We start from the raw sequence: 13,790 nt of genomic DNA, 5'->3' as shown, positions 1-13,790 counted from the left end.
CCCCCCCTTCATTCCAGAAACGGGTCTCCCCACCTGGTCAGCATCCACATGACAGGCTGTTGCCCCCCCATTCCTGCCTCCCAGCGGGGCCTCCAGACGCCTCCAGAAAGCTGTGCAGGGCTTTAAATCACACGCTCTGATCTGAAGTGGCCCCTGGGCCCGCCGACTCCAGCTGAACGGAGCTGCAGCCTTTGCTACCCGAGCGCAGGCCCGGCCGGAGCGCTGACGACAGGCAGCCGGAGCTCCCCTTGGCGTAACCTTGTCGCTGGGGAAGCCCGGTCTGTGCCAACGTGCTGGGCACAGTGCCTAGGGACCAACTGCATGTCTCCTTAGCTGCCCCTGGGGGAGGAAACGGCCACCCTCCTCCCGGATCCCAAAAGGCAAGGCCGCCCACCATCCACCCTCAACACCCTCAACCGGGGTGGGGTGGGGGGGATCCAAGCCCCCGCAGCCTGACCTTGCCCTTTCTTTGCTCACCAGCTTTGCACATTGTGTTCTCAGCCCCTCCCTCCCGGCCCTGGGCTCCTGCGGGGAGAGAGAAATGGGCACGTTCAGACCCCCCCATGCAGGTCCCCATCAGCTGTCCCTCCGATGTTTTGGTCCCGAAGGAAGGTGGGAGGGACTTTTTTATTATTATTTATGCAAACGATAGACAAGGAGAGATGTGGCGTAACAGCGCCATGTGACAGAGGCTCGGGGATTCGAGCTGAGCTGCCTGCCGCGCAGTGAATCAGCCTGAGCGGCCGCGGAGGCTCCCAGGCAGCCGGCTGCCTCCTCACTGCCCTCAGACCTGCTGAGCTCACGCCAGGCCGCTCAAAGGGACTGGGGCCCGAGGGAGGCACCGTGTGCCCAGGCAGCCCTCTGGGCACCTCCAGCCCGGCGTGGGGTGACCGGGAGGGCGAGAGGGGGAGCCCTGTGGCCGGAGCGGACACAGAACAGGGACCCTGCTCGGGACACCGGGGGTGGAGTCCAGGTCATTACGAGGACTCTGCAGAAAAGGCCAGGCGAACGTGCAATGAGGTTTCCCCAAAGGGAAGGGGGCTTGGGATCTGGGGGTCCCCGTCCCTGGCGGCTTTGCAGGCGAGGCCGGTGACCCGGCGAATACCGCACAGGAGACGCTCTCCTCAGATCCGGACAGACTTGGCTCAGTGATGCGCCGTCCGAAATCGGGTAGCCCAGGCTCGCACAGAGGCTGCGGGACAGGGGAGGGGCAGCTGGACTGGTGCGCCCTGCCCACCCCCCACCCCCGCCCCATCCTGCTGCGGGGTGGCCCAAGGGGACAGTCACAGGGCTACAGACTGTGCGGGCAGGGGGAAGGGGAAATTGCTCTTTTTAATGAATCAAGTGGAAGTAGGTTTTCAGGCCAACTGGGGGGAGGGTGGAGACATCCAGAAGGGGAGAAGGGGGAGGAGGCACAGAAGGCGCCCCGCTGGCCCCCCAAACCTTCAGTAAAGTCTGTGACTCTACCCGGTTCCATGTGGGAGGTCCCTGGGGAAGGAAGGACTCGAGGAGCTGCCAGCATAGGGGGCACACGGGTGGGGAAGGAGGCATGAGAAGGAACCTGACGCCCCTGAAAACTGTACCCCCAGACGTATTTGCATATGGAGGACCCTGGGCTTTCCAAACGGCTTTGGAATGGGAGCTCAAGGCATTCAAAAATATTGCATCCAGGGGCACCCAGGCGGCTCAGTCAGTTAAGTGTCCGACTCTTGATTTCGACTCAGGTCGGGGTCTCACAGTTTGTGGGATCAAGCCCCACGTCCGGCTGTGCGCTGGAGGTGTGGGGCCTGCTTGAAAGTCTCTCTCTCTGCTCCTCCCCCGCTCGTGGTCTTTCTCTCTCTCTCAAAATAAATAAATGTTTACAAAATAAATAAAATAAAAATTAAAAAATATTGCATATAGGGCACCTCACAAGTGGGGGCCCCTCACCCCCCACCCCAGAGCACTGGGCATCTGTGTTCAGCACAGAAGCAGCCACAGGAAAGGCAGAAACTTTTTTTTTTAATGTTTTATTTATTTCAGAGAGAGAGAGAGAGAGCGTGAGCAGGGGAGGGTCAGACAGAGATGGAGACGCAGAATCCAAAACAGGCTCCAGGCTCTAAGCCGTCAGCACAAAGCCTGATGCAGGGCTCGAACTCACGAACCGTGAGATCATGACCTGAACCAAAGTCGGATGCTTAACTGACTGAGCCACCCCAGGCGTCCCAGGAAAGGCAGACGCTGAATCTGGCTCCGCTGAGCTGTTTAGAAAGGCCTGGGGCTTATGGCTGGTCAGTGGCACCAGGCACCCTGTGCCCCTTCCTGGGTGCCACAGAAATTCCCTCTGAGACCCTAGGCAGAGAGGCTCGGGCACACCTCTCCAGCTGGCTCCTGGTCCTCCCCAGATCTGTACCAGCTGGCACCCATGGGGGCCCCAGACGGAGGGGGCTCCTGGCATCCTTGACCTGAGGTCTCTGGGTCGGGCTGAGGCTGCTGGGGCAGCACTGGGTGGACCTAGGCGGGGGGGGAGGGTAGGCTCACATCAATCCATCGCAGGCAGGCCGACGCCTCACACGCACCCCCGGGGCTGCCGATGATGCTCCTGGGACCCAGGGAGGGTGAGTCACTTGCCAAGGTCACCCAGCAGCGACCCCTGGGCTTGAGGTCTCCAAGGCACGGATGGCGGGACCAGAGCCGCACCAGGAAGCACGAGGCGCTCGGCACACGGGCACGAGGTGGACGCCTGACGGTGAAACGCGGCCGTGAACTGTCGCAGCTCCTCCCTTCCCTGCTAGGACATGCTTAGCTGAAGACTGCCTTCTGTCACCGAGTGGGCTGTGCTCAGAGGACCCCCTCACCCCCGGGGGAAGGACGGGGCCAGCTCTACAACAGCTGCCCCAGGGCTACTGAAGGGGCCTTCTCGGCACTCACGGCCTTCCCTTAACACAAGGGAAACTGAGGCTGAGTGGGCAGCTGTGCTGACCTTGCTGGGCTCATCCGTCCCAGCCCAATCCATCAGCTCCCCGCTCCGGGGAGCTGCTAGCACAGGGCCTGGCTGACCCCGGGGGGCCAGCACCTGACCACATGTGTGGTTCCTAACAGGACGCTCAGACAGCTGGCACCCAGGATAGATGCCAGAGCGCCAGGGGACTCGGCGGCAGACAGGTGCCCATGAGCTAACGTGTGCGGTGTGACCTTAGCCAGGGCCTGTGACTCCCGTCGGTTTCCCTGTCTGTTAAAGAGTCTGTCCCTGTCACTCTGGCACCTCACAGGTTGCAGTGAGGATGCTCTGAGGGTCTGTCTGGAAAAGCGGTTTGGGAGCCAGTGGGGGATACACAATGAATGTCACATCTGTGCTGTGGCTCTGGCTTACGTGGCTGTGTCTGAAGTTCGTGGGCCCCATCCCAGCACCTGGACTCTATCCCCAGGGTGCCCTTGGCTAGAGCTCCCTCTGGCCCGAGCGTCTCCCTCAGTTCTTCCTAAAGGAGTGAGAAGCCCGAAGCCCCAGGTCGCATCCACATCTCCACCATCAGCCCAGCAAGGGACCTCGTGGCCCGGTGTCCCACAGTCCCACCGGCGGCAGGGCGGGTGCTCCCTAGCTGGAATGCACCCTGGGCTTGGAGCCCGCACCCCCAGCCTGCAGCCACGTCCCCCCAGCTTCCCACTGGGCCAGCCTCCAGGCCAGGAGACTAGTCCTCTCCCGGGGGCCCACCATCCCCCACGTGCCCAAGCCCCTGGGGCTGCCTCAGCAGGACACAGATGGAGGGGGCGGCCCCACCCCTAGGCTCCGCCCACCCCAAGCCTCCCCTGAGCTGGATGGGAGACAGGAAGGCTTGGTCTTGGGCCGAGCTGGGGAACCTGAGGGCCACTAGGGTACTGGGGGCAAAAGCCCTGGGCCTGGGGACTCCAATTCCCGGCAGGGTCCCAGGTCAGATGGACAGGCTGGGGCGTGGGGTGTGGAGGGTCCCAGACACCAGGCCCCACCCAGCGGGTGGCAAGGAGAACTGTCCTGCGCCAGCCGCCAGAGGCGCACCGTGCCCGGCCCAGGGGGGAAGCGGCTTTAAGGGGAATTTAGGGGCAGGTCCATGACCACGGCTCCTAATCCTTGTGGGTCCCACCTCCGCGTTTGAGGGGCCCCTCTGCCCTGATTAGTGGGGCCTCTGCAGTCTCCTGAGGAGCCCCTGCCCCTTGGGGGACCTGGGCTCTTCCTATGGGGTCCTTCTAAGTTACAGCCTCTTCTCTGCAGAGCCCTCCGCGGGGCCACACGACGCCCGCCCCCTGCTCAGGCCCCATCAGCTGTGGCGCCTGCGTTTTCTGTCTCTCATTCCCCAAGGTTGGTGTGCCCGAGGCTCAGATAACAGGAACTTTTTAAATGTCACTCATGGCTGAGACGGGAACGGATGTTCTCTGAGCATGACAGGAGCTGGGCTGGCAAGAGATTCCCCACTGCAGAGGGACATGGGGACGGGCCACACAGCAGGCACTGCCCAGGGAGGGGCTGCCCCCTCTAGGCTGTCCCTAAAGTGAGAGACAGACCAGAGGAGGAAAGGCAGGAGGCTCACCGGTCCCCACCCAACACTGTGGACACCTGGATCCTCCAGTGGGGCTGTTTCATGTGACATTCTCCCTGCACCCCTACACGCTGTGCATGATGGGGGAACCCTCCCCCTTCCCCCTCCCCCCGGCCCTCCCCCTTCTCCCTTCACCAGCCTCCCTCTTCCCCTTCCCCTTCCACTAGCCCCCCCTCTTCCCCTCCCACCAGCCTCCCTCTTCCCCCTCCCACCATGGGCGGAGCCTAGGGCCTCCCCGCCAGACCTGACAGCTCTTCTTTCTCTCATCCCTGGAGCCTCCCCACCAGACTGGAGAGCATGACTCAATGCTGCATAGACTGGCCCCTACCTCCATGTAAGTGTCTCATAGCTCCTCTTTCTCGGACATGCTGGGCCCAAGGCCTGGCCTGCAATGTCTACACTTTCAGGGAAAGTGAGTCCCAGTGTCATGCTGGAGTATAGACCAACAGGCTTGGTGTTCTGGCCCCCACGAGCTCGGTCTGGGGGCACCCCCTGAACTGGGCAGGACCCTAAGCGGGACTGCAAGGGAGGAAGGGATGGGTGGTTGGTGGAAAAGACAGAAGAGCCGGGGAGGTGGGACAGGAAGGACAAGAAGGTCTTCTCTAGGGTCCCCCTTAGGCCAAGGGCCTGAGCTTCCCCACCGAGGGGCCCCTTCAGCCCCACCTGCTCTGGAGGCCCCTGACGAGCCCAAGACAACAGTACAGCAGTTTATTGACCAGACTTAGCAGCAAGAACAGAGTGAAGGTGGGGCTTGTACAATCCACCCTGGCCAGGGGGGCGGGCTCCTTAGAGCCAAGACTGGGGACCCCAGCATCGCTGCCCCATGGCCTCCCGGAGCCCGGCCTCATCCCTGCTCTGGGCCCCTCCGGAAGTGAGGGGTAGCGGGAAGGCCAGGTCCTGGGGGCCTTAAGAAGGTGGGGGGGGCGCCCAGAGCAGACCAGTGCCGGGCCCATGCCTCCCCCGGCACTGGCAGGGGACGAGTTGTGCAGGGCGGGCAGCGAGGGTGTGCGGGCCGACGGCCAGGCTCACCACACAGAGCACTTGTGGGCAGGGTTCATGGGTGAGTCCTTGGGGCAATGGAAGGCCCGGCCAAACTCTTCGAACTGGGACACGCTGCCCAGCACCCTGGGGCAGGAGGAGAGACCCGGCAGGCGTGGGTTCCATATTCCCCAGCTGCCCCCTCCCATCCCCACCTGCTCCCGCCACAGACACAGGGGAATGAAGCCCGGACTGGCAGCCCCACCTGTAGTGCTCAGGCGCATGCTTGTCGGTCAGCACCTGAAGGTACATGGACTGTGACCGCCGCTTGATGCACCAGTTCTGGGCCCCATGGGGGAAGCAGAGGGGAGGAGAGGGGAGATGAAGCCAAAGAGTCCACTAAGCAAACCCCTCAAACCAAGCCTTCCCCACCCCTGCCCAGCACACCAGGCCTTAAGGCTTCATCAGAACCCACGGGACCACTGCCTCTGAGGGGCGGCTGATGAGACAGGCTGACAGCTATGTCCCCACCCCTGCCCACTTCCCGCCTGGCCCCCACCGGGCCCACCTGGGCGAAGGCAATGAAGAAGAGCTGGTTGTGTGTGTACTTGAGCCGGTGCAGCGGGTGCTCTGGGCCGTGCTCCCGTACCCACTTCTGATAGGCCTGAGGGTGACAGTGTGGAGCTGCAGTGCCCATGGGACGGTGCGGTGACCTGACTCACCCTCCACCAGTCAGCCCCTCACCAGCCCCTGTTCTGCATACCACCCACCACACCGAGCCCCAGGCTCCCTGCCTTCCACCTTTCCTGAGCTATGCTCCTTTCTGGGAAGGCTAACCCCAGGCAGCCCTCACCCCCTCCAGGCAGCCCTCCTTGGTCTCCCCGAAGGCAGCCTGGGAGTCCCTCCTTTTCTGTTGGACCCCATGCCAGTCACAGGCCCCGCCCCCACCCAGGCCAGAGCTCAGTGTGATGGGGAGGTTGTGATGCCCATGTCCCTAGTTGACTCCTCCTTAGTTCCCATCCCTCCCACCAGAATGAAAGGCCAGACAGGGGTAGCTCACATAATAGGCCAACTTGAGGCCACCCATGTCCGCGATGTTCTCACCAAGTGTGTGCTTCCCATTCACCTGCCAAGAAGGGAAGGGGCCGGGGTCTGTCTGCCGCCCACCGGCCTTCCTCAGGCCTTCTCACCCTGGGCCCCCACCCACCCTCCCCTTTCCTTTCCCAGAGGGTTTGGATGCGGCCCCGACCCCTTCGTGCCCCCTGTGAGGCCATGTAAACCCCCTCCTGCACCTACGTGCGTGTGCGTGCACACCCTGGGCATGTCAGCAGGGCCCTGGGCACACGTGAGCACATGTGGGCACACATGCTCCTCATCCACGCCCAGCCGGGCCCAAGGGGCAGCAGTGGGGTCTTACGCGCTGGTTGTAGACGGTGAAATTGTCATACAGGTGCACGATGCACTCCGCCTTGCGCAGGAAGCGGCCGTAGGAGGCCTCCGTCCACCAGTGCAGCAGGTTGCCTGAGCGATCATACTGGCCCCCTGGGGGCAGCGGGCAGAGCGGTGGAGACTGACTCTCATCCCCGAAGCTCCGTCTCCCACCCACCCACCGGCCAACGGGGACAGAGGGGCCGTGGGGTCTCAATCTGCCCATCGTCACCCTGCCCCCCGCTGTCTGCTTTTCCCCTCCCCCGACACTCCCTCCAGCCACCCTCGGGCCTCACCCCAGTCGTCATAGCCGTGGGTCAGCTCATGTCCAATGATGGTCCCGATGCCCCCGTAGTTCAAAGACCTAGGCCCACGGCAGCGGCATCAGGCCCCGGCCTCACCCGCCCTCCGAGAGCTACACGCTGCTGCCGGGGCCCCAGTCAAGCCATCGGTGGCCCAGGGAGGCCATAGTGGTGTCCTCACAGTCTTGGGGCACTCGTGCCTTAGAGTCCTCATACCGTATGTAAAAGGGCCCAACAATACCTTTGCAGCTGCTTTGCAGGAAATAACCTCTAATAGAGCTGGGACAGGGAAGAGATCAGGTTGGAGGAAGACACGAAGGAAACTGAGGCACCCCACCTTGGATTTGACCAGTTACCTCATCACTAGGGTCACTCCATTTTTGAAACACCTAAAGAAGCCTCCAACCAGGTAAGGGAGAACTCAGGACATTTAAAAGAAACAAAAAGGGGCGCCTGGGTGGCTAAGTTGGTTAAGCATCCGACTTTGGCTCAGGTCATGATCTCACGGTTCGTGGGTTCAAGCCCCACATCGGGCTCTGTGCTGACAGCTAGCTCAGGGCCTAGAGCCTGTCTTCGGACTCTGTATCTCCCTCTCTCTCTGTCCCTCCCCTGCTCACGCTGTCTCTCTCTCTCAAAAATAAATGAAAAAAACATTTTTAAAAATTATAAACAAAAAAGAAAGAAAAAAACCTACATATTTTTGTAAATAACCAAAGAGGAAGTGAGACTATGGAGCCCCAAGATCTGCAAGTATCATGACACCTGGGCCCAGCCCGGCTCAGGACAGTCTGAGCAGCTTTCATGCACCCAACAGACAAGGCTGCAGAGCTGGCTCAGGAACTCACTGTGGAAAGTCAGGGTCATAGAGCGTGGGCTGCAGAATACCTGCGGGGAACACTGCAGAGGGGGCGTGGTCAGCAGGAGAGGCCCCGCCTCCAGGCCCCGCCCCTTGTGGGACATCGCCTTACCCATCTGGTTCTTGTTGGGTAGATAGTAGGCATTGAGGGCCTGTGGTGGGAGGAGCCACCTGTGGGGAGGTGGAGGTCAGCTAGGGAGGCCTAAGTTCCCACCTCCACCTCCCAGCCCCCTCCTCCTTAAAAGATACCCTAGTGACCCAGCCCCTGGCCATGTCCTGCGCCTCCTCCAGACTGAGCCCCGACCCTAACGACCCCCACCACCACCGGCGCAGGCCCCGTGACTCCGGCACTAGCATGGCTTTGAGGTGGTGTGCCCGCACCCCACCCCCAGCCTCCTGGCNCCCCCCCCCGCCCCCAGCTCTGGGCCAGGCACCCACGTGGACTTGTCCACCTCCTGCCGGATCTTCTTGACTGAGAGCTGGATGCTGAAGCGGATGCTGTTCAGGATGTTCTTGAAGTAGGTCTTCTCGTGGACCTCAAACTGCACAGGGGACGGGCAGCGCTCAGTGGCAGGCCAGGGGTATGGCCAGGCCAGCGCTGTGCAGTCCCCATGTCCTCCCAGGGCCATGGCTCCTTCTCTTCGGTAGTGGTGGGCCTCCCTGGGGCTCTCCACCGAGGGCCTGGGGAAGCCCAGCTGCTCAGGCAGGACGGCGCCAGGGCCAGACCCACCTCGTACTCCTTGTCCACAGCCTCGGGTTTGAGCAGGAAGTCCGGGTAGCCCACCATCACCATCATGTACCGGAGCTGCGGGTGAGAGGGCAGCCAGGGCCTCAGGAGACAGCCCCCGCCCCACCCCCCAAGGGAGAAGCTGTAGTCTAGAGGCAGGGCTCAAGGACAGGGGAGACCAGACCAGATGATGCCAACTCCGCAAGGGACATCTCTGCCTCTTCTGTCACCCTGGCCTGGCACACAGTAGGCACTCCATAAGTGTTTGTGGAATCTACAGACGGGAAAGGGTGCACTTCACCTTGGCCCGAGCAGCTGCCTTGGTCTCAGCATCCATCCAGTCCAACTCCTCCAGGCGCCGGCCCAGGATGTACTTGATGTCTTCCACAAGCTGCTGCACCTGCAAGGCCAGGGCTCAGGGATCAAGGGCAGCCCAGGGAGCCTCAGCTCTGGGCCCCCAGCACCTGGCAGGAGGTGTACCACTGACTCAGGACCACTTCCCAGGCCCAAGGCTTGATCCTGAGCAGCAAGGGGGACCTTGGAGGCTGGGGTCCAGACTCTGCCCCGTTGACAGAAAGCTCACAGCCTAGAGGCACATTCCTAAGGCCATGCCCACTGGGCCTGGCAGAGAAGGGTGGGCAGGAGCCAGAGGGCCAAGCTGTCCTGTAGCTGATAGATTAAGTAGGCTTCCTGGGGGAGGTGGCCTGGTGAGAAGTCTGGAGCTTCAGAGAGGGCTGAGCCCTAAGCTCAGCCCAGTGCCCCTATCTGCAAGGGGGTATGTGGGGGTTCCCCATTCTCAGAGCGAGGCCGTGGGAGGACTCTACACCCTGCCCAACACCCGCACCCAAGCCAGGGCAGCCTGACCTTGGCCTTGCTGGCAGCTGAGAAGTGCTCATGTACAAAGAGAGCGCCGAGTGCCATGCCAAAGTGGCGGTTGGCCTGGCCCAGGCAGACACGGGCCAGCTCCTGTGGCTTGTCACTGCCCTCCATCTCACGTGCCAGCTCGTGCAGGGCCTCTCGGAATGGCGGTGACAGGTGCTCACTGAGGACCACCACTACACGCCACACCAGGTAGTTGTGCAGGATCCTGAGGGCCAGGGGAAACAGCGGGGTGTCCACACAGGCTCATGGGCAAGGGCCCCCCCAAGGGCTCCGCGCCACCCCACTCCAGACCCCTCAGTCTGGGGTTGGACCCAGCACCCACACAGGGGTGGGGGTCACTCCAGGTACGTGGAGGCGGAAGCCAGAGCGGCCTGAGCCCCGGCCAGGGAAAAGCGCTGGGTGCACACGAAGCAGGACACACCTCTGGCCACTGAGAAGGGTGCCAGATGCCCACTTGCTATGTGGTAGGAGAGTGGGTGCTCGGGGTGACTGTCTGCCTCAGGACTGGCCTTGGGAGGCCTCTGCCCCTCCCCAAGGTGGGCAGAGACCAGGGAGGCGCTCCCCGAGGTGGCCCTGGGGCAGCAGAATTGCACCCACACCTTCCCTTTCTGGAGTCCAGACTCAGTCAGCCTCGCTCCCCCGGGATGAGGAGACGGCAGCTCAGGAAGTTCACCAGCCCTGTCCAGGGCCCAGAGAGCAGGCGGAAGAGCCACATCTGCGCCTGGGGATCTGGACTCCTATTCCAGTGCTCTTCACATGCCTCCCAGGTGTGGCCACCGGACAGAGGTGAAAATGGGAATTCAAAGCTCACCAAGCAAATACGTCTGGGGTGTGGGGGAGGGACCTGGAGGGGCAGGTGGGGAGGGTAGGGGAGGGCGATCTGCAGCTGTACCTGCGGGGTGTGGAGCGGATGAGCTGGGACACCTGCTGCATGTAGTCTGTGGCCAGCAGCACCACCTCCTCATCCTCTGAGAAGTCCTCCTGGAAGATCTGGTCCAGCAGCCACTTCCACTGCAGCTGTGGGGCGCGGGTGGGGGACAGGAGGGCTGGCTGTGGCGGGGAGCTCAGAGGACGGGGAGGGAGTCCGGGAGGACCCAGGACTCCATGGCCCTGGCCTTGCCCCACCCTGGGGAAGGGACGGCGCTGGAGTCCCAGCACCAATGCCTCCCCTCCGCAGCGGGCTGCACTCACGTGGGGGGTGATCTTCTGCAACTGCCCCAGGGTCACCTTGTTGTACATGGAGCTGACATCTCGCCGGAGGTCATCATACTCCGACACGGTGATCTGGGGGTAGGGATCGGAGTTGACAGGGCCCCACTGCTCGGTGCCCTCCCCTCGGCCCGTGGCAGCCCCCCTGCTCACGTTGGCCAGCCGCTGCTCCAGCTGAAGGATCTCCTGAGCCTTCTGCTCCACGGCATCCGCCCCCAGTAGGCTGAGCAGGCGCTCCATGAACACCCGGTATGCAGCCAGGATCTGCCGCAAGACGGGCCGTTTCAGGGATGGGCTTCCGAGCCAGGCCCTCGCCCACCCCTCCTGGAGCCCCAGGCCTTCCCTGCAACCCCACCCATGCCCCCCACACCTTCTCACTCTCCTCATCCTGAGCTAAGTACAGGGTCCTCTCCGGCAGAGTGAGCCCGTCTTGGTCAATCTGGGCAGAGTGATGGGGTCAGAGATCAGAGGTCAACATGCCAGGTTCTTGCAAACAGACTGAGGTTCCATCCAAATGCCCAAACAGAGGACGCATCAGACACCTGCTGTCACAGGCCTCAGGAGCAGAACAAAGACATTACCCCTCCTTCCACCCAGAGAAGCTGGTGGAAACCTCCACCCCTAATCAGTCTAGCCCGGAGATATGGCGGAGCGGAGGAGGACCCAGTCCCCCAACCCTTCCTTCTATAAGCCTTCAACCTTCCCCACCTATGCGGGGCACTCGCGGGGCCCACCCTGAGAGTTGGGGCCGCCGTCATTCTGGGGCACCCGAGCCCGCCGGCACACCCCTGCTCGCGTGCTCTCACAGCCTGCCACAGGACTGGGAAACTGCGGCTCCCGCGGCTCCGCTAAGCACGGCAATTACTCGAGGGAAATTACTTGCGCCCTCCTCCCGCGCCATGCGGGTGCGCGCTCCCCTCCCCTTCCCCTCCGTCGCCTCAGGCATAGGTCGCCTTGCGCCGGGGGCGCGCGTGCCCGGCCGCGGTGCCCCCGGTCGTGGGCTGCTGATGGGGTAACTGGGGAGGGGGACGCACTCACGCGGATGACGTAGCGCGAGGAGTTCCTGTCGTCCAGGCTGACCGTGAGCGAGAAGAGCGCGGCGGCGCTGTACACGCCCTGGGCCTTGTACAGCAGCCGGTTGAGGTCCCAGAGCGCCGCGGCCCCCGGGCGCTCGGCGGCGCCGCCCAGGTCCCAGCCCCCGCAGTCCTCGATGACTTCGAGCATGGGCCGCGGGCCGAGCCGCTCGATCTCGCGCATGTCGAGGCACGAGCGGAAGAAGGCGCGCACCTTGCGCTGGGCCGCACCGCCCGGCCCACCCCCGGGCCGTGCCAGCAGGCGCCGCAGGCGCTCCTCGTTCTGCTCGCCGATGGCCGCGATGGTGCCGTAGGTGAGCTTGTCGTCGGGGATGGCGTGGCGCCGCAGCCAGCCACCGCACGCGAAGGAGTAGAAGTCCTGGCACGGGTCTATGCTGGCGTCCAGGTTGGCGGCCAGGAAGCGGGCGGCGCGCGCGAAGGCCTTGCGCTCGGGGCAGCCCTCGGAGCAGGCGCCGCCGCCCACGGCGCCCGGGCCCAGGTACTTGAGCGCCAGCATGGCGGCCAGGATGGCGCAGAGGCCGGCGGCGAACACCAGCCCCGACAGCAGGCACACCTCGCGCCGGTTCCAGCGCGGCAGCCCCGCCCGGGCCCCGGTGGCGCTGCGCCCCGCTCCCAGCGGGAAGCCGGGGGGCAGCGAGGTCCCGCGCGCACCTCCCGCGCCGCACCGGCTCACGTATTTCACCTCCTGGAACTCGTCGTAATGCGCCGTCATCGAATATGGGGTCTCCATGGTGCCGCCGGGACCGCCACGCAGCCCTTGGCGATCTCAGCTACAAGATGCGCCGGACCGTCGGCCTCCTGGCGAACCTCCGCATGGCTCACGGGCTGCAGCTGCAGGAAGGGTAGACGCAGGTTCAGAGAGGCACTGGGCCCCCGACGGGGCCCACAGCGCGATTGGAGGGGCGCAGGCCTAGGTCCAGAGGCTGGAGACCACCCCAACCGCTAGCGGGCTTGGGGCCTGGCCTCCCTTGGCTTCTCAAGAATGAGTCAAGGGGAAGGCTCAGAGCGGCCACCACCTTCCGCACGCACAGTGTCCTCGTTTATTTAACTTAATACCTCTCCCACCGCAAACACGTGTCTGCCGCATATTTGGGAGGTCTCTGATTTAAAGTGGGGGAGCAGTGTGCACGGGGCCTGGCACATAGTAGGCCCTCAATGAAGAGCTGTTTCTCTTCTCTTTGCCTTTCTTGTCTGCGACCCGCTACAGCCAAGGCCAGGTGGGGGAGGGGGAAAACAGAGAAAGGAGGTGCGGTCAAGGGCGCATCTACGCGGCCCCAGAAGCTGCACTGGAACAGATGCTCAAGAAAGCGGCTAAAGAACCAAACTTTATCCTCGCGGGTGTCCGTAGGGCCATCCCCAGCCCAGTCTATTCAATGCCCGTAATGCCACCAGCCCCTTTCCCAAGCGGTGCGCTCCAACCGGCCGCGCATCGGGGAGAAACCCCCGACGGCCTTAAGAAACTGGAACCGGTTCCGTCCCCCGACCCTCCGTCCCCGCCCTGGACCACTCCTGGCTTCAACAGGTTTTCCCCGGAACCCAAACTTGAGTGAAGTTTCACCCCCGGCGCGGAGCGAGCTGGCCCCGAGCGCCCCAGGCTCTGGGCGCGGAGCCTCGCCGCGCAGTCCGCGGAGCCGGAGAGCCGAGCCCGGGAGTCGCAGCCGCAGCCGGAGCCGGAGCCGCGAGGACGCAGACAAAGCCTGGAGGCTCGGCGCAGCGGCGGCGGCGGATGTGGCCGCGATGGTGGCCGCGGCGGCAGCGGACTCG

General features: G+C 63.5%; 1 protein-coding gene across 1 annotated transcript in view; it reads right to left on the bottom strand.

Moving 5' to 3' along the window:
• Nucleotides 1-5,244: 5,244 nt before the first annotated feature.
• ECEL1 (endothelin converting enzyme like 1) overlaps nucleotides 5,245-13,790 on the bottom strand; it is an 8,677-nt gene continuing 131 nt past the window's right edge. Inside the window, exons 2-18 of the mRNA XM_077759007.1 lie at nucleotides 11,971-12,857; nucleotides 11,303-11,371; nucleotides 11,086-11,196; nucleotides 10,915-11,007; nucleotides 10,616-10,740; nucleotides 9,706-9,928; nucleotides 9,143-9,241; nucleotides 8,845-8,919; nucleotides 8,553-8,656; nucleotides 8,227-8,285; nucleotides 8,104-8,155; nucleotides 7,253-7,320; nucleotides 6,946-7,070; nucleotides 6,589-6,654; nucleotides 6,097-6,192; nucleotides 5,794-5,870; nucleotides 5,245-5,675 (exon numbers count right to left, since the gene is read on the bottom strand). Of these exons, the coding sequence (XP_077615133.1) occupies nucleotides 5,576-5,675; nucleotides 5,794-5,870; nucleotides 6,097-6,192; nucleotides 6,589-6,654; nucleotides 6,946-7,070; nucleotides 7,253-7,320; nucleotides 8,104-8,155; nucleotides 8,227-8,285; nucleotides 8,553-8,656; nucleotides 8,845-8,919; nucleotides 9,143-9,241; nucleotides 9,706-9,928; nucleotides 10,616-10,740; nucleotides 10,915-11,007; nucleotides 11,086-11,196; nucleotides 11,303-11,371; nucleotides 11,971-12,756 (2,328 nt within the window). The 5' untranslated portion in view covers nucleotides 12,757-12,857 and the 3' untranslated portion in view covers nucleotides 5,245-5,575. The remainder of the gene's footprint in view (nucleotides 5,676-5,793; nucleotides 5,871-6,096; nucleotides 6,193-6,588; nucleotides 6,655-6,945; nucleotides 7,071-7,252; nucleotides 7,321-8,103; nucleotides 8,156-8,226; nucleotides 8,286-8,552; nucleotides 8,657-8,844; nucleotides 8,920-9,142; nucleotides 9,242-9,705; nucleotides 9,929-10,615; nucleotides 10,741-10,914; nucleotides 11,008-11,085; nucleotides 11,197-11,302; nucleotides 11,372-11,970; nucleotides 12,858-13,790) is intronic.

Source organism: Crocuta crocuta, unplaced genomic scaffold, assembly GCF_008692635.1.
Source record: "Crocuta crocuta isolate KB4526 unplaced genomic scaffold, BGI_CrCroc_1.0 scaffold290, whole genome shotgun sequence".
NCBI lineage: Eukaryota > Metazoa > Chordata > Mammalia > Carnivora > Hyaenidae > Crocuta > Crocuta crocuta.
The sequence above is the reverse complement of the archived record's forward strand: the minus strand, read 5'-3'. Positions and strand labels throughout refer to the sequence as shown.